This window comes from Uloborus diversus, chromosome 10 (assembly GCF_026930045.1).
Source record: "Uloborus diversus isolate 005 chromosome 10, Udiv.v.3.1, whole genome shotgun sequence".
Lineage (NCBI taxonomy): Eukaryota > Metazoa > Arthropoda > Arachnida > Araneae > Uloboridae > Uloborus > Uloborus diversus.
In genome coordinates, this window is record NC_072740.1 from 86,722,607 (window position 1) to 86,748,335 (window position 25,729).

A 25,729-nucleotide genomic window follows, 5' to 3' on the forward strand; every position below is an offset into this window, starting at 1 on the left:
AACGTTGATAGAGCGAAAATATGTCTCGTTGCAAAACGCAAAAGCAACGGTTTTTAGTAACGTTACATCAACGGTTTCAGTAACGTTACATCAACGATTTTTGAAACGTTACATTAATCTTTATTTATCACGTTACATCACGTTGCTTTTAGACGTTGTATTAAAATTTTATTCAAGCTTTGAAAAAAAAATGTTTTTTCTTTTCTTGGTGAGAATGGAGGTGGGTTCATTGAACCCTTAATTTTTGATACAGTAAGTATTCTGCATTTTTTGTTAATGCAATTATTGTTAATATACTTTAATAAAATCTTCAATTTTTTTTTTATTTATAAAATGTCTCATGCCGTTAAAGGCGTTCGAGTATTCTCACACTGTTGCTTCATTTACAATATTTTGTAAGAGCAGTCCTGACATTTAAAAATAAACAGAGCATAACATAGCATAGCCGAATTTACATCAAGTGGAGTTCTATTAATAGTCAAAATTAACGATATTACTACAAATTAAATAAAAACTTCTTTCATAAATAAATCCTTAAAAAAATAATTATTATTATTACTAAAGAACTCCAGAAATATTTTTCGAAAGGCATGAAAGTTTTTAAAAAATCCTCTTACAGCAGTGCTTTAACAAAAATTTGCAGTATTATTACTAAAGATAATTTCAGTTACATGACAAAATTTTTCTCAAAAAATTGTTACAATTATTTCGTCAAAATCATTCTGAAAAAAGCCGATTAAATGAGTAAAAAATGGAATCATTTATCGCTTTTATAGCTTATTAATGGAACATATCCCCAAGCTTCAGCATCTTTTTAAGAAATCAATTAATAAATACTCAAATAAAAGCATCTAACATTATTCTTTCAAGCAATATTATAAATAAAAGTAACGGAGGGAAAAATACTCAAACTCCGACCAACGGCGGTTCATTAACTTCACAAAAATATGTGATAACACTTTTTTTTTAAATTAAATAAGTATATCAACAATAATACACTAACAATAATACAAAGTACTTACCGCTAAAAGTGATGAGAGATCACGATTGCGAAGCAGCAAAACAATGGCGGCATAGCAAGCCAGAAGTTGTTTACTGAAAATGGCCACTAGGGTTCGGAGGTTGCCGAAGACGAGGCAAGGTGCAACGAAAAGTAACGATAAGTAACGTTTCTTTTGCAACTGTTTGTCAACGTTACAAATTTAAGAAATTTACAACGTGATGTAACGTTTCAAAATTACACTTTTTGTAACGAATCGATAAAGCAACGTGATATCACGTTGCGTGGGAAACGGTAACGATGTTTCAACTAATTGCAACGTGATGTAACGATGACGTAACGTTTCAGTGTTACTTGGGATGACAGCTAATGCTTCATCTGCATAATGCTTTCGTCACCGATTTCTTGCGAAGACGAATAATACGCCGGTGAAAAGTACTTATTAGTCAAAAATATCACGTAGTTCAATCAACCACCTTAAACTGCGGTCGACCGGTAGATCAACCGGTGAGGATCAACGACATCGATAGCAACCAGTTAACCGGTAGCTCTCATTGAACGCTGCGGTTAGGAATCGGTAGACCAGTAAAGATCGGCGCTCACCGGTCAATCGGTGAGTAACCGGTAACTAACCGCAGCGTTCTATGATCAACCGGCTACCTCACGTGATCCACTAACCTGTCGCTACCGGTCGTGCTCGTCGAACGTAAGCATTGAGACTTTAAAAACGTGTAGGAATCCAGATGTGAATTGACACGTTTTGCATGAAACCAGCGAAAGAAACCTGATTTCTTCCAATTATTTTCTTTAAAATCTATCACGTGACTTGGGGGGGGGGTCTTTCCTTCACGAATGAAACTCTCTCCATTTTGGTTGCGTTCGACGAAACTCACCGGTCAACCGATGAGTAACCGGTTACTAACCGGAGCGTGCTATCATCTATCGGTTACCAGTTTAAGCTGTTGATTGAAGCACGTGATCATTAGCTGTCACGTGATTGGGTAACCGGTATCTACCGATTGAGCTCGTCGAACGCAAGCTTTATCTCTTTTCAATGGTTGATAGCATGTTGTTAGACACTGTAACTGTAATTGTCTTCCTCCGTTTCCCTTCAAAGTTGTTGTTGCCCTGTTGCAGTCAATTTTGCGTGCGTGACAGCTTGATTGCGAACTAGTTATCCCTGAAGTTTTAGTTCAGCCAAGAAGCATGTTTAAAAATGTCTGATATACAACAACAATCTGGTGTACCAGAAGAAGAATTACGGTCTAGTGTTAATATTGAACAGCTATTTGACATTAGCAGGTGGGCTATTTCTGATAAAAAAGAAATAACAAAATATCTCACCAAGTAAATAGAAAATATTGTTTTTTTCCGAAAAATTTCTAGATAAAAATATGTTAGAAGATTATTTTTCATCAAATAATTGCTTTTATCATTCTTGAAGCAGCTTCTCTCAGTCTTTTCATTTATTTTACGAAAGTGGTTCACTGATGTAGTTTTTCAGCAAACATATTTCTGTTGATGCAAAGTCTTGTCGATATCAGAATTAGAATTGAGAACTAAACCAAAGAATTTAATAGAGCGAGCATATATCTTGGTCACCATGTACAATGAAATATTTAATAGCTGTGACAGATGATGTTATCTGAGGTCTATCTTGGCATGTATACAAGAGAAGACAATATATTCTGTTTACAACTGTTTTGGGAAGCTCTGTTGAAAATATGTCTTGATTTACTATTTTACAGTGGAAATTGGTTCAAATCTATAGAATCAACAATAATAAAGCATATTAAAGCTTTGTTCTAAGATACCTTCTTCCTAAATATTTAAGTTTGGGGCACCCCTGGGTATGTAAGAGGACTAGAAAAGCAAAATATTTAATGATATAGCATTCTTCAACGCCCCTCCCCCCCCCCCCAAAAAAAAATCAGTATAATTTAGATCACCCTTTTTTGGTTGTTATTCAAGCAGAGTTTCCTTTTTCACAGCATGTGGCATTTTCTACAGCACAAATAACATGGGTGATTGAACTATTTATGCAAAATGAAAGTGTCTGAAATAAACTGTGACAAGCAAAAAAATACAATTTTTGGTGAAGTCACCTGAGAATTAAAATATAAGAGCATATTAACCATTTTTATATCAAAATTTACTCCTTTTCAATGCCAAGAGGTTGTGAGCTGACACCAGCTTTACATTTGCGGCAACTTCTAAACTTAATGACGAAAGCTATGCTTGTAACTCTTGTTCAATACTATTTGTCTCTAGTCAAAATGTTTCAATGCAAAAATGAATTTTTTAACTTTTTTATCAGTTTACTCATTTGCATTGTTAACTCCTCAATTAATCTTTAGTATTTCTTCTGTATGAGTCATTCTCACAGAAACAGTCATTTTCATGTCCTTGTTAGAATTTACGAATGTTTTATACATGTTTTTGTGGGTTTAAATACTTTTGAGGATAGAGTTTAACAAGATAGTTAAAAATGTAAATTTTTATATTTTATTTTAGAAGTCTGTAATGTTTGTCTAAAGTACTCAATAAGAGTCACTCTCACTCGTCCTAACTGTCAGTAAAAAATAAGCAACAATTATTTCTAAGCAAACAAACTATAAATTAACATTTTTGTGATTTTTATTTCAAAATATTGATGAATTTTAGTTAAAAAACTCACTTAAAATTAAATTTTCATTAAAAATTAGTGCACATAGTTAATTTCAAGTTTGTTGCCAGCGGTTAGTGTCATTCCCTCACAACTAGGGATATGCCTATTAATTGGCCACTTTTGCCAATTATTTATAATTGGTGGGAAACAAATTTTCCAAAATAATTTTTTTAAGCATATCATCCAACAAGAAACTATGATAAAAACATTTGTTAACAGTAAATAAATGTAATTTTCTGCATCATTATTATAACATGTAGTATGAAAGTGTACAGAGTAAAAACAAAGCAAACAGTTTAGAAATTACATAAAATTCAATAAAATTTTTAAGGATCATTTCCCCTCCCGATGCTGCCAATGAGTGTCCATATCCTACACACACAGATGCCTACACACACATGCACATACATACACACACTCATGATTGTGAAAAGCAATTTGAATTTAAAATGTCAAAATTCAAATTAATTTTTTCAGTTATTTTGTTACTTCTAACGATATATATATATAACTTCATCATACATTTTAGAACTTTCTCTTTAAATTATTGATTTTTGATTCAACAAAACATTAGTTATTATTAAATATCATTTGATTTGGAGGGAGGGAAAAAGTATTGTGGAGCAAAGTGAAACAGTTAAGCTAACTTACTTTTTTCAAAATAAACAAGTTGGAAATTTTTCTAAAAACCAACATAAAGAAAGAACAATATTTTATGATAAAATTTGCCTTGAAACATTATTTTTTACTTTTGGCAGTAAATCTATACCTCCAAAAAAGGTGGACATTTTTCTTTTTTTTTTTTTTTTTCATGGGGGCAAAGTGAAAAATAAAATATTTTTTATTCAATTATTAAAGATATTTTTGAATAACTAAATGAGTAAGTGAAAGAAAGAATGAATAAATGAAACAATAAACAAATTAATAAATGAGAGAAAAAAAAGGTCAATAATAGTGAATAAATAAGAAAATAAGTGTAAGGGAATTATTCAATGAAGGAATGTTCCTAAAATAATTATTAAATAAATACTTAAGTGATTTGATAAAAGATTGAATGTGTAAGTGAAATGAATTATTTCACTTTGCCCCACATGCACTTGACTAATTGTACAAAGCATTTAATATACAAATAAGCTTAGTATTAAATATATACAGCTATGAATATTAGTAGGTCCCAATAAATATTTAAAAGGCTAATAACAAGAACTGTACCATTTAATAATAACAAAAATATTTTTTTATTTAGAACAAAATATTAAAATATGATAATGAATTTTTGAAAATTGCTTTTAGTATCATATGCTTTAATCTTCTGCTGTATTATATTTGTTTTCCAGACTGGAGTAGATTACATGTGCTTTTTCACAGTTAAAGTGTTACCAAACAGGTGATGCTAAAAGCAGAGTTAATTTTTCACCATTTGTCCCACTAATTCACTTTGTCTCACATTCCACTACACATACTTTATTACAATTATTATTTTTTTTTTACAAACTTTTATATTTTTTCTATTTTGTTTAAATTTACACATGTATACAACATTGCAACATTTTTCCTGTATCCCCCAATAGGACTTTTCTCCTTTAGCATAGTACTTCTAGATAATCTTATAATTTTTGTAAAAAATTCTTGGTTTAAATGGTGACTAATAATTAAAAAATAGATTTAAATTTAAAAAAAAACTTTTTAAGTAGACTAATGATTACAGGCCATGCCCTAATGTTTTTACATTTTCATTTCTAGTTTCCATAATAAAATTTTAGTAACAATAATATGAAAATTGGCTTAAAGAAATTGGAGGAAATTTTGAAATTATTTTGGGAAAATTAGAAAAGTGGAGAAAAATAAATTATCTCAGCAATAAATTATTAACTGAAATTATTCAAGGAAAACTATAATGAAAAAATTTGTAGTGTTAAAAATAACTGTGATTATTAATCGGGAAACTGGTGTGATATACCCCACCCTTGGCGACTTTTTTCTGTTGGCGGCAAGAAAATGATGTATGACGACATATGTCATACATCGTTCTTAGCGATGCTTTTTTAGCGCCAAGAGGAAAAAATCAGGTAAAAAAACATGATCAAAGCACTTCAGAACACAATATATATAAAAACAACATAAAACCACAACAAAAAACATCACGAATATACGCTTCAAAAATACCAGAAACTAGAAAGTTTTTGTACACAAAGAACAATTACTAGAAAGTATTTAAAATGCTTAAATTGACAAATTACTATAACAGCTCACCAATGAAATATGTACCAATAGAAATAAAAGCTATTTTCCAACATGCATTTCATCGAACAAAAACTTTTCTCATACTCTGCTAAAGAAAAAAGAGCAAAGCGATTCAAATTGCGATGTTTAAAGCGGAAAACATCCCCAAAATCAATAACTATTTCAGCCAAAAAAGTGCTTAGTCACTCAAATTTCGATGTATGAAAAGTAGAAATGTCTCAACAGAACATCCTAAACATAAACAATACAAAAATACCATACATTTATTTGCTATCCAGACATGCTTTCAAAATACCTATTACAGTCGAACCTGTTTATCTCGAACCTGCCTATCTCAAAAGCCTCTCTATGTCGAAGTTTTTCATTTTCCCTGCATATAAAGTCCTAATTCAATGTTTTCTCCCATGTTTGTCTCGAATGAAATTTTCTGAAAACCTGTATATCTCGAATTTCGACTAAAGTGTCTTTCTTGAGTTCGATCCCCAAGGATCTTTATTAACTGGAATTTGGAGACAAAAAGCATTTTTCTTAATATTGGCAGTCACATAATCCTCCAGAATTAAAACTTTATGTACAAGAAGCAAGTTTTCTAGCAATTATATTCATTCGGAAACTGAGAGGAAGGGGACATTGTTGATTAGTAAAATTGCTTCCAAAGTTTTACTTTCGAGTCATTGCTCCAATTACTTATTTTAAGAACTTTTTTCAAAACCTCTGTATCCCGAAACCTCCATATCTCGAGTTTTTCTTCTCTCCCGTAAAATTCGAGATAGACAGGTTCGACTGTATATTTTACATAAAATAACACCTTTATATTTTTATAAAATGCTGGAGTCAACTTATTTTCAGAAATTCAGTACCTAAAGGAGGCACGTTAATAGAATGTCTAAATAATTCGTGACATCGATAAGAATTAACTTTAAGAACAAAATAACCGTAATATTTTTGTAAAATTAATTTACATACAGTAAAAATAAAGTTAAAAACTACAAGAACCCCTCAAGGATTTGTAAAAACAAAGAATTTCGGAAGTGAGAGTTTTTTTTTAATTCTAAAATAAAGAACTTACCTTTTTATGGTATAAATCCTCACACTCAGTCTAAAACAATACATCATGTGACAATGGCACGTTGCAGATACACACCACGTTGGAGTTAACTTTTAATTAACGTTCGAGTTTGGAGTAACTGCATTTTCTAATGTTTTTACTTCAAAACACAACTACTGAATTTAAACTAACACAAAATAAGCTTTCCTGTAAGGTATACTGCACGAAACAACACGTATCTCTCTGCGTGAAACCAAGTAAACAAGTTTGAACAGATCTAAGATTGCCTTCGGGTTTCAAACACAGGTTAGTTTCGCCAGGGATGCCATGCTTAAAAAATTATCGCCTCATTGGCGAGAAAAATATTTCAATTTTGTGCAAAAAATCGGATGTCGCCAAATGGGGGGGGGGGGGTATATCACATCTGTACCTTAATCGGTCCATTACCAGTAGCCGCTTAATCGGTAGTTGGCCAATTTTCTTATCAGCGCATCCCTACTCTCAACAGTTGATTTCTTTCCCAGGATTGCAACAAAATACATTTTTTAAGCAAAAAGTCTAGTAATTTACAGCTGGAAACCCACAGAAATATTACAGAATCTTTGTGTCTTAAATTTATTGGAAAGTTTTACTTGGAATCTCTAGATAAAAGCATAAAACCAGATAAGGTTTTTTGCATGCATCATTCCCTCCTATCTATTTTATAGAAAAAAAGTAAAATAGTGCATGAAATGCCCTGAACAATCATAAGGTAAACCCTTGTTTGAGAACATTTTTATGTGATGAAACTCAAATATCAGTGAGGCATAACTACTACAATAAAATTTAATGATTTTGTCCTTCCCTCACTAGTGAGGGAATAATGCTTAATTGAGGGTATAATACTGAGAGCATAATACTATTCAAAAAATATTTTCATTTTTCACAACCAATATTTTTTTCCTAACTCCCTCGCATATCTATAAGGTTTCATCAGATTCCACCCACTTTACTTAATTTTTCTGATCTTAATAAGCTCAAAATGACTTTTCATGAGAATGATCTGTATATCATTCATGTCCATTGACAAAATGTTTCAGGTGTTTTTTAGATGTCAAGTTGATTAAATGTGTGTAATATTTCAGAATTAAAGAAAAGAATGGAATCTACAAAGTTGCCTTATACTTCCCTTTTGGATTTCTTTTATTCCTCATGCGGTTAGTTGCTTACATCGTGGGGGTTGTTACTGTATCATTATTGCCAAGATCGTCATCTTTCAGATGGTATTGTATACTACACATTTCAAACATTTATCCAAAATTTTAATACATATAATGTAATATAAAATATTAAATTGAAATCATTCTCTAAAATTTTATCCACTTTTATAGTCCATTTAGCGAGAGCTGATAGTGGACGTAAACAAAGCAACGTGACAATTGGCGTTACCGCTGTCTGCTTGGCGCAGGGATGATTGAAAACAGCGCCAATCAGATAAGCGAAATGTCCGCGTGTTCAATGCGAATAGCATTGCCATCGGGCGAGTATGTCATGAAAGTAGTAACCCTCTTTGTTTACTTCCTCTATCAGCTCTCGCTGAATTGAGTATAGTTGCATTAGGAAAGAGTAAAATTGAATATAAAATTATTGAATGAGAAAGAAATTTTAAATTTTTGGAGGGGGGGTGCTAAGTTTTAAAAAAAAGCTATATCAATGCAAAGCTATATTCAAAGCATAAAAATTATGTAGATGCAGAAGAACGGTTGAAATAAGACAAGCATTACTAAAAAATGTTCCCTGGAGCTCATTTTTTCTAGGAGGTTATTGTTAATTTTGAAAAGACAAAAGACATCATAGATTTTTAACTCAAGTTTTACAATATTGTGTCTGATAAAGTGGCCGACACTTGTCCTAGTTATGTACATATTTCAGTTTTTTTTTAAAATTATAATGTTTGTTGAAACATCTCTTTTTAATTAAAGATGAATACATAGCTCTTAGTATAAAAATTTGTTTAAAAACTAATGAAAAAGAAATACTAATGAATAAGACCAGCTATGCCAGTAAATAAAAACCTGCATTTATAATTTTAATTGATTAAACTGTTCTTAAGAATCAAAATCCCTCTTTAAATTGCATGATTGTTGTTGCTTTGTGTTTTGGTCTTCAATTGAGTGCTTCAATGTTGGAATGTTTAATGGGTTTAAATCATAACAATTTTAAGGCCTCATAAATATGTCTCCCCTTTGTCAAACTCCAGCTTTTTGCTCTCTTTGTCTCTTTTAGGCAAGCCTTTGACAGAGTTGATAGAAAAGATTGGCTTCAGATTTACCTCAGCTAAAAATGCCAATAAAATTAGTCAATTTTATTGAGGTAACTCTAAAAGATGACAGCTGCTATTATACTAAATTAGCTTACTGAGGAATTCAGTATTAATGCTTTAGTTCAATAGGGAAAAGCTCTTTCCTCAAGCCTGTCCTTTCAAATTTTTCAGAGAGCAAAAGGTATGAATTCAATGCAAATCAAGAAACATACCCACATTATATGCTGACATATTGCAGCTATAATGAGTTGTGTATTCCTAATATACCCGGTAGCAGAAACTGCGAGACGCGAGACGTGCGTCGCAGATTTTTCGACGGCCTGCAGATAATTTTACCAAAAAACAAAAAGAAAGAAAAATAAATAAAAGAAAAAACAAAAACAAAATACAACTTGGCAAAGTCGTTTGGAGATCGCTTTTTGACCAAGGCGATGGATGCTTCAGCATTTCAGCTAGAAACATAGTCGCCATATTTGGTCATTCACAAAATTGAAGTAGAAAAGCGCATCAGTTCTCAAAAACAAAGATGAATCGGATGTTTTATTTTTATGCCAACAAATGAAACTAACTTAAAATGTGTAGAAAATCGTTTTTTTATTTTGTTAAAATAATTTTCTTGCGAAATAAAAAAATTTATGTGAAAATTTTACCTTATCCTCATTGCTTTGGACGCAAAAGTGCTAAAACTTTTCAACTAAAGTGTAGTCTCATGAGGATTTTTATTTTTAAGATATTTTTTTTTTGCAACAAATTCAGAAATTTATATCTTATAATTTAAATTTTAGCGTAGTCGCCATGTTTGGTCATTCCCAAGATGTTGGTACGCAAGATTCCTGAAGTGCCTACGTTTTCGAAAATGGAAATGGATGTTTAATGCAATGCAAACTGTTGAAAATTATGCAAAATGTGCTATTTTTTTCGGATAATTCTTAATTATTCTCTTTAAAATTGCAAAATTTTATATTCAGAATATTATCTTATCTTCATTGCTTTAGAGGTTAATGTGCTGAAAACTGACTCACATAAGTTGTAGTTTTTTTTTAAGGATTTTTGAATTTATTATTACTTTTATGTAATAAATTCAAAAATCTATTTGTAACCATGAATTTTTCGCTTAGACGCCTTGTTTGGTCATTCGCAAGATGGAAATAAACGATACTATTACTTACCTAAGTTTCGAAAAACAGAATTGGGTATTTACCTCAACACTAACCATTGAAGATAACATAAAGTGTTCAATAAATCATGTTTTTTCTTCTTTTTATAAATTATTATTATTATTATTATTGTTTTTTTTTTTTTTTTTTGTTGAAAAATGCGAATTATTATCTGCACAGTTGTATTTGATCCTCATTGATTTGAAGACTTTGCTATAAGCTAAATATTTCATCTAAAATGCAGTTTCCTGCCAACTTCTCATCTACTAATTTAAAAAATTTAAAAACCTATTTCATCGCAAATTTTTCATATTAAAATTAATATGTCTTGAATAATTGTTTTTCATAGTGTGTAGAGTTCTATTTATTTTTATGAAAGTAGTGAAAGCTGCTGCCTCCCAGGGACTGATTTACGGCGGGGCATTCGGGGCCCGGGGCACCAAAGGAAAGGGGGCATAAAATTTCTGTCATCATTTTTTTTTTTTTTTTTTTTTTTTTTTTTAAAGCAAAAAGACAGAGTGCAAAAAGACAGAAAAAAAAACCTCCAAAACAGTTTTATGATGGACAAATGTGAAGAAATCATATTAGACTCTAAGCAAAGTTTCAAGGTTTCCTGTTTTTATGTAATCTGTTATAATTCAATTACAAAACTAAAATTCAGGATGTCAGCCTATGATTGCATATTAAAGAAATTTTCTTGCTTGTTTGAATGCGACAAGCAAAATATTCGAGAAAGTGCAAAAGATCTTTAAAAATCTTTCTCCTGTGATTTAGAGGAATATTTTCCTGGTGAATTTATTCATATTAGTTCAATCATCGGAAAAGAAAGTTCAGTCACCGAAAAGTTAAAAAAATCCATAAACTTGGTAAATGGATACTTTTGCCAATGTAAATGGATACTTTCGCCAATTGTTTTTGACATTGAGAATCTCCAATTGTAGTGGAGAACAATCATTGTCGCTATTGAAGAGAACTAAGTGTCCTTTGCGTACTCTCATTTCTGATAGTAAATTAACTTCATTAGCTCTATTATCAATAGAAGGAAGTTTGACCGCAAAACTTGGTTATAAGGACATTATAGAAGAATTTACTACAAGAAAACAAAGGAGAAAACAAGAATGCACATTATGATTTACCTTAACCATCATAGTTTCTCCATCTGCGACTGTAAAAAAATTTCTTACATGAAAATCAAGAATTTATTTTAGAGTTTTCTTTCTATCAAAATAATATCCAAAAATAACCTTCATTTTTTTTGGCAGGGAGGGGGCACCATTTTTGTCAGTGCCCCGGGGCACCCAAGTGTGTAAATCGGTCCCTGCTGCCTCCCCGCCCCTTAATACTTTTAAACTCAGCGGCAGTGGTGGCCACTAAGTTTTTCGAGCCTAGTGGCCACTGGCCAGTTGGAAAATTGTCCAAGCCTTGACCTTTACAAAGGACTTTTGTATTTTATGAAAACTTAAAACTAATAATAATGCTGCAGATTATTTTCAACTACCCAAAATAGAGTCGCAGACTGGCTAGGAAGTTTCTGCTACTGGGCTAATATAATTCCTTTAAAATCTTAAAGTTTTTTTATCACCCTTTGACAACTTAGGAAATGAAGTAAAAGCTATCACAATGTTTAAACATGTGAAACCAATACGGATGCCATACAGCAAGCAGGCTGGCATGGCAAGGCACAAACGGCATCCACTCCAGAGCCCATCAATGACATAACACTCCTTCGATAAAAGAAGTCTGTCTCTCAATCATAATATACACCCTAAAATTTCTCGGAGTACACAGCATATTTTTTTTTTTTTACTGAGGGAGGCATGAATTGCCCTCTCCTGAATGATGGAGCTATCACTCCCTATGTTATTCAAGCTGATTCTTGAATTATGAGAGAATTAATCAGTTTAGGTGGAGAAGTTGCATTTGCCTTGAATTCTGAAGAAAAAAAAAGGAAAACACATGGCAAGATCTTGAACACGTATTCCCAAACTTTCTATGAACCTATTTGATTTCAGAAGATTTTAGTCTTTAGTTTGATTAATTACCAATTCAGTTAATAATTCAGACAAAAATATAGAATGGATTTTTAAAAGGTATCAATGTTAATAACTTACCACTGAATAAAAAATAAATTATTCTCAAAATCATTAAGAAAGTAAAATCATTAAACATATACAAGTGAAATTTGGACCATGGGGGTGGGGGGGGGGGGGTACCTTTGGAACAAAATACAAAAAAAAGAGATGGCTAGATGTATTGGAAGACCTGAAAGTGGATGAAGATCCAATGTTCATAAGATAATTAGCAGTTTTGTTTATCAAAAGATTTTGTAATCTGTTGAATTATTTATAATTTGATTTAACTATAAATGATTAACAAAATCAAATATTTCATTCCATCATGCTAAATTTTAAACAGTGGAACCTCAGAAATCTGAACCCTGGAGATCCAAAATTCCGGATAAACCGAACAGCTTGTAAAGTGACAGACTAAAATTAGATTCCAAGAAAGGAAATTAATAGCTATGGTTCAAAAGTTGTTAGTTTTTTAATGAAACCTACTTTTCCCAAACAAGTGAATACAATGTATAATGTATGTAATGTTGAATTGTGTCATTGTTCTTTTATTTTATCACTTATAATAGCACAGATAGTTAAGCCTGGTTTTTCTTCCACTCTCTGATTCTAGCTTTACCTACATTGAATTCAAGAGATGACTTTGTAGCAGTTTATTTTTGTCTAGATGTTTGAGCACTTCAAATTTTCTTTAACTTTAAAGGCACCATGTTAACGTCAGTGGCGGATCTAGACAATTGAGTAAGACATTATGGGGGGGGGGGGGGGAGGGGAACTAATAAAAATTTTTTAAAAAAAATTAAGAACTGAAGCATGTTTTTTTTCTTCAAGTAATGTGTATTGTTCAAAGAGTTTGAATGAAAGTCATAAGTGTTATGAGTACTAAGAATAAAGATTGAGAAAACAAAAAATAATTTCTACTAATATTCTGGATCTGTTATTTAAATTAAACCCTTCAGCTTTTGATTCGTTTCAGGACTCGTGAAGTATTTTCATTAGCCATTCAGGTCCTGAATTGAACTTTTTTTCCTTATAAAAGAAAGGTTTCAGAAAGAAGGATACTGAACATAATGAAGAGAAAGGTACATGAAGTACTGAAATTGCATTTGTAAATAAAATTTGAAGATAGTTAATGGATTTGTTTGTTGCTTGAGTTGTTTAATATTCGCGCCTAAGTAGGAGTGTTTGCAGGCTCTCAAACCATCTTTTATGACGTAGGGAGAAGGAATGGGGTTTGAAACTTTCCATCAAAAATTGTTCTAAATTGGAGCCTTGAATTGCTATGTTTGGTCCTGTTTGGTAGCATTAAGAGAAGAGATGGGTCCAAGAGCTATCCCTCTACTTTTCAATATTGAAGCTTCCAAAACGTTATGTAAGTGGGTCTTTATTGATGTTAAGGGACTTGAGATCGGGGGCTCTCCCACGGAATTTTTGGAATTGAATTTCTAAAAACGTTATTGAAGCATCCTTAACATTTTGGAAAAAGTTTTTGATTCCAACGATTTTTTTCGAAATTGAAGCTCAAAAAATTCAAAATTTTTGACGATCTTCAATGACATTGGAAAGAAGGGGTTGAGGGACTCTCCCCTGGAAAATTTTTGTAATTAAAATCATAAAAATTCAGTTGTAGGTGATTTTTTATGTGTTTGGAAAAGGGGGGGGGGGTTTGGTGACATTTTCCCGGAAATTTTTCAAATTGACAAACTTTTTGATGGGGAGGGGGTTGGCGCCTTAATCCCCCCCCCTGTGGATTCGCCACTGGTTAACGTTGTGCCAGACATTTCATTACCCAATTAATCTGTTATGAGCCGTTAAGGAAAAGCTTCCAACGCTGATATGTTATCAACATAAACGCTTCACACTCCGTTATACTGCACTGTACAAACCTCCAGTAATATTTCTACTATAATGGGGATTATATTATCAGGATACTATTATCAGGAGTGAAATTACTGAATTGTTAAATTAAAAGATGTTTATATCACTATGAGCTAATAACAAGAGTTTAAATAGACTATCTGGTAAAACCGAACTTTCCAGTGTCTGAACAGGGCTCAGCCCTAATTAGTTTGGATTTCTGATGTCCCACTGTACAATTTAAGTATATTTAAGAAGTGTATTTAACGCTTGAACTCTTGAAAAAACAGTCTATTTTATTTTTAGTAAAATTTCAAGTGGAATTTGCAAGGTCTTGGGGATTGTTGTAAAGATTGATGATAAGTATTTAGATGATTCAACTAAATTGCTAGTTGCAAATCATGTGAGCATTCTAGACAGAATGGCTGTCAATTCTTTCATCCCATGTAATATAGTAAGTAATTTAATTTTGTTTCTTAACCAAAATGTAAATTTATGCAGGTATTTTCATACCTGCCAACTCTACCGATTTTTTCGGGCGATTCCTGCATTTTGATCATTTCTCTTAATTTTGCATTTTATGTAAGGAACATTTTTTTTGTACTAAATATAGTAAAAAAAGAATAACAGTCCCTAAATAACAATGAAAAATCTGTCATAATCATCTACTGGATTTTTTAATCATCTACTAGATATTTTTTCAGTAGATGTTGGCAGGTTTGCATTTTCTCCTTGAATTAATTTCAATTTCTTGACATGTGCATATAAATGTCATATTTTTGATTCTAAAAGCATGTGTCATATATGTTTTATAAGGAATTATTTTCTCAGTCAAACTTAAAATCCTCAACTTTGAGGTTCATGAAATCAGTTTTAAGATGATTAGTCTGTCAAATTTTATATGTATAAATAAGTTTAGTTGGGACATTGCACACACTTACTTCCTTTTATAGAAAGTAGAGATTGGTCAAAACATTTGTACTTTATATACTTAAGCTAAATACCATTTATGTTTTTTTTTAACATTTAGAAGAAGAAAAACCCAACCTCTGGAAATACTGCAGAAATAATTAAATGATAAAAGGATTAAGTGAAATGTATTCTTAAAACATTAATTAAATTATTAAGAGAAAAACTTCCTGAAATGAATTTTTTTTCTAAAGCTCTTGAGTCTGGAGAAATTTTTTGAATGTTAAACATACAAGTTTTGAATTATTTTCATGAACTAAATTTTTTTAAATAAAATACACATCAAAAGTTTTGAGCTGTTCATTAAATATAAAAATTTTGAATGTTTTAGATTACGAATAATTTCCAAGTGGATACATACGCTCTTTTCTTTTGGAGAGATGTTGATACTAGCCAGCTGAGAGAACCACAAAGCAGTGATATTGGTATCCTGCAGAAGTGTATTGAAGGTATGTAAAAAAGCACTTATGAATAACTTTATTTGTGTTATGTTTGTTTATTAAGTACTTTAGTGCATATTTTTTCTTTAGAGTCACCTATACCCTCATTAAACTTCCCAGAATGTGCTACAACAAATGGCAGAGTTGGTATTCTTAAATTTCATCCAACTATTTTTTCATTGAATTTTCCTGTTCAACCTGTAAGTTTTATTACATTCTTTTCTATAGTCTCTATTTAGTCAGTGTTTAAAAATCTGTATACTGTTATTTATAATGCTGCTTTTTGGCTGATCCAGAAAATGTATCCATTTTTTTGAGAAGATAGTGAGAATTTAGAAAGTATGAAATCATAAATATCAAAAGGCGCAAAACAACTTTATCTCTGAAAAATTGCAATATTTGATAAAAATCCAACATGTTCTAAATATTATAAAAAATCTAAACTAGGATTACAAAAATAAGTATGAAAATTACTAAAACATCTCAATACTTTTCTTGACTGAATCTTAGATTGTTTTTCTTTTTAAATCATTTGCACCAAATTATGAGATTTTCATAGTAGTTATCGCCTATTCCCCCAATTTTGCAGGGATGTTAGTCATTGTCACACCAGGTCATATATCACTAGCACAGCCAAAATTTACATTTGGGGAGGGGGGACATTGCAGCAATGCAGATCTTAACTGCATGTAAACCTCCCTATCTGAATTAACAGTATGTGCCATAACCAAGAGCTCTGAGGGGGGGGGTTGACGCTTCATCTCCTGATGCAACTCTTTAATATGTGAAAGTTGTTTTTTTTTTTTTTGGAGTATTAATAGTCAAAAATGTAATAACTAAGCACATAGTTTCCAAACATTGATTTTTCAAATAAATGTACAGTACTTTCCTGGATTGTCTGTTGAATTGAGTGACATGGCAACTGAGAATGAACAAATTTCTTAGGTATAGACTGCAGAGTAGCTTACAAAAATCAGTGCATTCACACCAGTTTTATTAACTGTAATCTGTGCACATTTTATTTGGCATTTTGTTTTAAAACTAAGTTTGTCATCCTTTTTTAACAGCATTTTGTCGCAAAGCAATGAATCAAAACACAAATTTACTCTGAATTTACAGACTATAAATTATGTATAATCTTTCAAGAACTGTTTATTTTTCTATGTATCATAAGTTGTCATCAAAAGTATAGGTAATGTCGGACCTCCATATATCGAAGTTGAAAATTGCTGGGGGAAAATTCGATACAGTAAAACCTTTAAAGTTAACCACCTGTCCATATCTGCCAACTTGTATGATTTAGCCGTACATTGTAAGATTTTCGGGCGTTTTGTAGGATTGTACGGTCTTATGGCAGATTTGTATGATTTTTAGGTTTTTGGTTTCAATTGTATGATAAATTGCGATTATCCTGGAATCCTAAAATCACGAAAAGGACCACACTTTGCATTTTGCTCAGTTTGCAGTACAGATATCAAGATTGCAAACGGAGGAGCTAATGACATCAGACATCATATTTTCAGAAAAAACACCAACACCTGTTAAAAGTGCCATTATTAGGACATTTTGCCAAGAAGATAAGGACTTTGATGAAATAAATGCCGAATGCGTCTTCATGTTAGTTTTAGAACAAAATTTGCCAATTGCAGTTGCGGACCGCACTGGTCCATTATTCAGGAAAACTATTGTTTCAAACAAGTTTTTGATAGACAATTTTTGAAAACTGCAAAGTCAGCAACTTTTTAAAGTTTAAGTTCGAAGAAATAAAAGTTTATTCATTTACTCATCCTCAGATAAGTTTACTTTTTGTTTAATTTCTATGTCTAAAAAAGGAATTATTTTGGAAACCATAACATTGAACTTACCCGGATTTTATGGAAAATTTCTCTGGTTTTTGAAATTTCAATCTTTTTGCATCCTGCAAATATTTAAATATTTTGGCTAATCGAATGTTATTTTCGCATATGCTACCTCAGATTAGCATATTTTCTGTTTAATTTCAGTAAAAAATTAATAAATTTATTTTATGGGAAACATGCCAACGTTGGAACTTTCTCAGACTTTGTGGAAAATTGCTTCTCGTGTTTGAAATTTCAATCTTTTTGCATCTTGCAAATATTTAAATATTTTGGCAAATCAGATGTATTTTTATTTTTTAATTTTAGTAAAAAATAAATTAATTTATGAGAAACATGCCAACATTGAACTTAATTAGTGAAAATTTGCTTCTCTTGTTTGAGGTTTCAACCCTTTTGCATATTGTAAATATTTTTATATTTTTGGCAATTAGAAATTATTTTGACACATGCTACATCAGCTTTGCTTGTTTTATATTATTTTTTTAATAACTAAAAAATTAATTACTTTTGTTTTGTTTAATTACATATATACTTATTTAATTTTGCTATTTTGATTTTAATTTGTTATTAGCTAATTCTGGGTTATTACAGATTTTTTGAAAAAATTTATTATTTAACAATTGAGCACCTAACATTTTAACTTAAAGTTTGTATTTCAAAGATAAAGTTGAATTATACAATTTGTAAAGTTGAATTTATAAGTATGCCATTTTCTTTATGTCTGGTAAAATAATTAAGGTATGTAACAAGGGTTATTGGGTTTTGGTTATTCATTGGAAATCCAGTAGTGTTTGTTATGCTTTCAGCTCCCTACTTCCAATTTCCCCCCTTTACCTCAAATGTTCAAAATTACTACTTTTGTTGGGTTTTAGGCACTTGGGACAGATTACCAGAAGAGGCTGTAATCAGCAAAGAGGTAAATAGCTTAAGGAGGGTCATTGATCTTCATTGGGGTCTAATAAATTGACTAGGATCAGCCTAGCTAGGCCCCATTGCCTGTTGCTAGTTATCAACAGGCACTGGGCCTGGTGTTTATCTGTGCAATATTTTGACTTCATAAATTATTTTAGCATAAGAAATGAATTGTATGTATATCAAAAGTAATTGTCGTACGCATGTATAATTAAGTAATAGGGATCTTAGTTTTAAAAATTATTCCCCCTTCCTCTCCTCCAATTAGCTCTTTGAAACTTACAGGTGATTTTTTATGAAATCGCAATCACACCTGAATAATATCACTTCTCTAAATTTAAATTGTAATTTCAACAATAACCCATTTGTTCCCAAAATAAAACTACTTTTGTGATAATGTATGTCAACTTCTTGGGAATCTTTACAATTTGGAAATATGGCACTGTGAATCTGAACTTGTACATTTATTGACTATTACAAGTTATTCAGTAAAAGCAGGCTCAAGTTTACATTCAGAGTATTAGTTATCTCTTCTTAAGCAGCTTTTGTGAATTTTGAGGCTTGGAGACTGGACTGGGGATTTTCATAAAATGTTTTCTTTCTTGCTAATTTTTAAGTTTACTGGATGACAGTTGAAATGCCTTATTACCTTAACCGTTTAACCGCCGAACTATTGACGGAAGATCAAATTTGAGTAATTTTTTGAAATTATGGGGTTTATTAAGGGGTTTTTCGTTTTGATAATGTAATCAAGGGAAAAGTCAAAAATCAATCTACTCAACTTGAATGATTTTCACTGAAGCTAAAAAGACTAGGAATGATAATCAATCAACTAAGGGGGAAGCTTGAAACTGATTTTACTGTACTTGTGACTAAGATTTGAAATAAATTTTAAGACTCCAGAATGGATCAACGACCTAGCTACACACCCCTCAACTCCAGATTCCTTATTAGTTTTGTAGCAACCTTTAGTGAACATAATTTTCTCCCCTTACCTGCATTTTTCATGAGATAAACAGTCTAAAGTGGAAAAAAAACCTATGAATGTCTCGAAATTTTTTTCGATGCATAGTCTTTTTCAATATATAGAAACAATTTTTCTATATTGTGGTTTTCTATATATACACTTGGAAATTTGCTGGGATTTTGATATATAGAAAATTTTGATCTGTGGAAGATCAATATATGGAGGCTCGAATGTATTTCAAAAGATAATTCAGAGTGTGCTGTATTTGTTAATTATGAATTTTCTTATTTGAAGTTAATTAATTCAGTATTTTTTTTTTAGCTTTTTAAACATGCTTTGATTTTTTTTTTATTTTTAAATAGTCAGACAACTATGGTTTTGTACAATTTTCCCCACTTTTCTATGTATTACAACTACATTAAATTTGGTTTCTTAAACACTTACAAGATTTTGAAATAGTTGTTGAGTAACTACATTAGGTTGAGAATTTCTATAAAACTATCATACTCCACTTTTCTCCTAAAATTAAAACGTGTTATATTGAAGTTTTTACAATCAGAACTCTTGACCTTGTTTTCATCAACCTATCAAACAAGTTATTCTTAAATATAGCGTATTTTGGTACACAATAAATTGGATCTTCTATGAGAATATCATAGCTTTGCTTTTACTTGGCATCTTAAGTAAATGTTTTTACTTATTGACTCAACTTATTTTTACACACAAATAATGTTTTTAGACTTTTATTTTCTTGAAAAGCTGCTAGAAGCAAATATGTTAATCTGTTTACTAATGTGAAAGTCATTTTTTCCATCCCTACTTGTGCAAAATGCCCTTCTACTTTGAAAAGAAAAAGTATTTGCTGAAACCAAACTAATGCCTTTATTGTTGTAGTTCTGTTTATTTCTTTTATCAAATTGTTCTGAGAATAAGATTTTATAAATAGTTCTTATCGAAACATAATGGTATCTTAAAACTCTAGTGCTAAAAGCTAAAATTCGAGGGTTTTTTTAATTTCCTTTCAGGATGTCAAATCACTCTCTAACATTATCCATTTTTTGCAGGTACTAATAGAAATATCCCTGTCTTCTTTTGTGAATGTTCATTCTGTAAGTATTTTTTGATCAAATGAACTAAAAGAGTTGCTTTGGTACTTTTCTTTTTTTAATGAGGGCAACTTATGAACTAAATATTTAATTTTTAATTTAAAAGCTTTTAAGATACATGCAGTATTTTTATAAACCAGTGACATGTTCATTAGTGAATTATTTCCCTTGAAAGAAAGTGACATTTTTTGAAATAGTTTTCATTAGGTTACCCATGCAAAGTATTCATGCTTTATAGAGGTAATTTAAAAATTCAAATTTTTTATGACAATTTTTCGAAAAACAGTAACAATGTAAATAGTGTTTATTTTTTGCCGATGGCAGTGAAAAATAAAATGCCTCACTTTTGCAGTTTTGTGAAATATTATGCAAGCACCCCTCACCCCCCCCCCCTCTTATCCCACCCAAAAAATGCTCTTAAGAAATATTATTCATAATACATCTTTTTTTCTGATTTTAATGCTACAGTACAATTGTAGTTCAGAATCCTGCAGTGATTTAAATTATATATTTTTGGAAATTTGGATTAAAATTATTCAGAGGAAAAAAAAGTCATTGAAAGCGGACAAAACCCAGGGTGAGATTGAACCTATGATCTTTGCATTTTTAGTGAAACGCTATAACCAACAGAGCTATAAGTCTTCGCTGCTAAAAGCAATGCATACTAAAAATCAGAAAAAATCATGTTTTTTGAAAAACTGTCATGTGACTTTTTGTTTATTTTTGGCCAAAGGTGAAAAAAATATTTAAAATGATGCCTTATTTGAAATTTTATGAATTATTCATGAAGTTATGCCATCATCATTGAAAAATACCATTGAAATATAATATATATGATTTTTTTTTGCATGAGAGGGTGATATCCCCTTCAGCCCAGATCTTAGGAGGGATTTTTATTTATTTAAAAGGCAGATTTTCCTAATTTTCATAAGTTGATTTTTTTTTTTTTTTTTTTTTTTTTTTTTTTTGTGGTGTTAATTCAGTTATGCATGTACAATACTTTTTTTTTTAACTATAACAATCAAGAAAGGAAAAAGACAAATTAAATAACCCATTTCCTAAAAAAGTTTAACTTGAGGAACATGTACATATATATTTTTAAGAATCTTAAATATCATATTTTGTATTATCTTTGTTTTCCACTCCTTAACTTCATAGTAGAAACTAACTACTATGATAATCCTTGTTTATCTAAAGTTAAATTAAAAATAAATTTTTGCTGTTTTATCATAGGTGAAAAATATGAGTATTAAAATGTGAAAAACTGCCTTTTAAAGGTAAAAATCAATTTTTTGTTCATTTACATTTTAATCTGTAAATTTAAAAAGTACTTTTTTTTTTTGACATTTTTAGAGAAAAATTGTTAAATAAAAGTAATTCATACAAATCATGGCTTTTGGTACATTTTGCTTTATTCTCAATAGTTTGCAGTGTAATCAACAGTGTCAAAAATCTAATAAGACAGAGTGTTGTACAGCTGCGTAGGGCAATGATTTTAACTTTTTAAAAAAATATTTTCATCATTTCTGAGAGAAAAGATCAGTTTTTTTATAATTATTATCAAATAATGTTTTCATCTTGCTCATAAAAATGACATTTTTCCAAAATTATCAATAAAGTAGACAAAGAGATATCAACAAAGAAGTGTCTGGAGAGTTTTACAGTTTTAGTCAAGGTTTAAAAGCTTAAATATAGGTTTGTTTCTTTTAAAAGGAAGATAACAACAGATTTCAGGTCAACCTTTAGGTGGCTTGAAGCTTAACTCTACTTTGAGTAAAGATCCAATTCTACCACTTGGAGACTTTCAGTTAGGATGTTTTTTGTAACTTAACCGACTTATTTATTTCTAGCTTACCATATGACCAAACGTCAATGTAGCTGTTACGTTTGCTTATGGAGGGAAAGCAAAGTATTATGGTCATTTGCTTATATTTTTTAGTGAAATTGGAAGTTTAAAAACTAATAGTTATATATTGGAGTAAAAAGTATGGATTTCACCAAATAACAAAAGACATTAATTTAAAATTTAACTAATAACCCTGGCAAAAAAGCCTTTTATATTGAAAGCACTAAGTTCAAGTATGAAATGAAGTACTAAGGCTCTTCTACAAGTAGTTTTGTCTCAGTGTTGCTTTTTTGAACTGTTATCAGCTTTTTGACGGCCGTGTTTCGTTTTCAGAGTAAGAATTTATGAGAAAATCTCACACAAGATTTTGTATTGTGCTGGATTCCCCCCCCCCCTTTTTTTTTCATTTTGCTCAATGCTGTTTCCTTCTAATCATAAACATACTTTTATTCAAATAAATACCTTAAGAGTTTTAGTTGTGGATATTTGGCATCAGGCTTGAGCGTCAGACTTGCTCAATATTGTTTATGTCTGTGAACCAGCAGTGTATGTTAACTTTTGTGATGTTCTAAAGACATACTGTTTTTGCTATACTAAGCCAGATGTAATTTGATTTATATTAAGATTTATTTTAATACAATTGTATTTTGGTTTTGTTAAATTTATTTGTTTTGATGTTTGTAGTCTGTTCTTGGAAGTTCAGCTTGGTCAGATATGTTCTGGTTACTTTTTTTCCCAAGTACATTTTATACATTGAAGTGAGTATTTTGTCTAGTAACTTCTGAACATTGATTTAGAGAAAGCAAATTAAAACTTTTTTGTAAAGGGAGTTTCTGTAAAAAAAACTTTATTTATGACCAAATATAATTTTTTCTCTATACTTATTTTTATAGCTCCTGAAAAGTTGCTTTTGTATTTGTCCTAATATTCTGATCTCCAGAACAGCTATTTATATGCATCATTTTAAAAAAAAATTAAAAAAAAAAAATTCACACTTTAAAATGAGTAATGAGATAAATTAATCTATTTTTAAATATTGATTACAACTTCAATTTAACGATACCAGATTTAATGATTTCTTCAACTTAATGATCATTTCACTTGTCCTGATTTGACTACATTGAATGCCTATTAGGGTGGTCCTTATTTATATAAGAAAAAAAAAATTAGAATTCAACAAGTGACGCCCTCTAGTTTTGTGACACTATAATAAAAAGTAACATGTGCAAAAATTGAACTCTATCGGTCAATAATAGCACTTGCCTCTAGGACGCTGAGCTTTAACACTTTTGATAATTTTCCCACAAATCTTCGAGTTTTTACATCAGACCCAGTTTATCTTTTTTCCTAGGTTTGCAAAATATTTTTACAGTGGGGTAGCACTTTTATTAATCTTTTAAATTACTTTATATCATCTAAAGATTTTATGTTGAATAAGAATGAAATAATGCTTAAGAAACTTTCCTTAATCGCACGCTTTTCTCATTGCATCTCGATAGTGCATTTTTTCCAATAATCTTGGACGATCTGTAAAAAAATTGCTTTTGTGACTCATATTTGGTAAATTGGTTGTGAAATTCTTGGATTAATTGTGCTCCTCTTTCAGTTGTATCATTCACAACTTTCAGCATTTTAACGATCTCTTTAAGGAGATCTTTATTAAGAAAGTATTCCAAATCATCTACTGTTATCTGAAATTTGTTAAACAGTCCATCAGACACATCTTCCTTATCACAAGCAGTTTTTGAACTAGTCTTTTCCTATCTTCAAAGTTATTTCCTTCGTCCAATACGGACAAAGCTACTAGTTTATCCCCTAATTACGATAAGTGATTTATGAATTTTCCAATCGTTTTCCAATCGAATTTTCCAATTCTTCTGCATGTTTGTCATCATTTTGTACGCTGCTAGTTTTTTTAGACACATTATATTAATTAAAGGAGCCTCTAATTGGGTTGCCGCGAAAAACCATATCTTCATACAGCAATTAACTGTAAAACAGCTCTGTAGAACAGCATTAAAAGCTTTCTTTTCATGTAAGGTCACTTTAAATTGTTTCTTAAATATATAATTTTCAAACAAATTTCTTTTACCACCCTACTGGCTCAGGGATAAGCTCCAGGTTGCCGAAAACATATCCCTCTAGGAAGGACTTCACCATGAAATATTATTACAAGTTATCAGAATTTTCTGTAATCTTATAGGGAAAGATTTTCTCAATTCCACTTTTTATGAAAAATAATATCACAACTTTGTCTTTTAGAATTTAAGTGGTATGTGTACTTGATTGAAATGTTATAATTTCTGAATGATGGAGATCTTTCCACAAAATTTTGAAGCACTTAAATAATAGAATATAGGGTATAGAACAAAGAAAGGCAAGAACTTCTTTAAAGACACACTGTGCAGTACGATTTCAAGTGCATGATGATAGCAATCCAAATGTACACCAAAAATACATCACCGTTCAGTTTTTCTCTAAAAAATTGCATGCACAATTTATACGGCTGGTGTTGCAAGCCGTTGTATCAAACACTACAGCTTGAACAGTTAGCAATAAAGAGCAATCATCTAAGATATCATATACAACTGAGGAAATATCTAAGGAATTCCGAGTAGCTGTTCAACGTTGGGACCTGAAGCTATCACGGTTAGTTTATCGGCATTCTTTTTCAAGTTACATCCTGGATGTAGCTTTGTATACCAGTGAATAGCTACAAAGTCTAAATTTAAATTCCTGAAATTTGATTTTACCTCTCGAAGATTTTCTCTTGCTGTCTTAAGGGATGTACAATTGATCACAAGGTTATTTGGATTTTAATTTACTACATCTAAATAGGCTGTTAATAAACGAACAGCATCTTTATCCCTAATATGGCATTTGTCTAACAGTGATGAAAGGCGAGCAGTTATCAATAGCTCTCAAGCTTTTTTGTGTTGTGGTAGACCAGATGTAGAAAAAAAAGTTCTACAGGTTACGATAGATATCCATTTTGGTTTCTAAATCTTGTGAATCACAAGAAGAGTTTGATGATAATAAAGGCACTGAAATAGAATGTACTGGAATAGAAAATTAATTTAATGTGTGGATTTTTACATAATTCTGATCTGATTTCTTTTTTTTTTTAAATTTATATTTTAGATATGGAAAATATAGTACATTTTTATCTTAGAGTAATCTAGGATTTTTCGAAATTTATATTTTAAAAATAAAGAATTGCATAAGCATTTAGGTATGTTTATAACTAAAGAATAGCAAGTTAAAGCATAATTGCCATTACTT

General features: G+C 30.8%; 1 protein-coding gene across 2 annotated transcripts in view; it reads left to right on the plus strand.

Moving 5' to 3' along the window:
- The first annotated feature begins 2,116 nt into the window (after positions 1-2,116).
- LOC129231265 (lipid droplet-regulating VLDL assembly factor AUP1 homolog) overlaps positions 2,117-25,729 on the plus strand; it is a 35,738-nt gene continuing 12,125 nt past the window's right edge. Inside the window, exons 1-7 of one of the 2 annotated variants that reach the window (XM_054865545.1) lie at positions 2,117-2,347; positions 8,085-8,222; positions 14,655-14,802; positions 15,649-15,766; positions 15,848-15,957; positions 20,560-20,604; positions 23,132-23,205. In XM_054865545.1, the coding sequence (XP_054721520.1) occupies positions 2,217-2,347; positions 8,085-8,222; positions 14,655-14,802; positions 15,649-15,766; positions 15,848-15,957; positions 20,560-20,604; positions 23,132-23,205 (764 nt within the window). In that variant the 5' untranslated portion in view covers positions 2,117-2,216. The remainder of the gene's footprint in view (positions 2,348-8,084; positions 8,223-14,654; positions 14,803-15,648; positions 15,767-15,847; positions 15,958-20,559; positions 20,605-23,131; positions 23,206-25,729) is intronic. The other variant, XM_054865546.1, reaches the window with a different exon arrangement.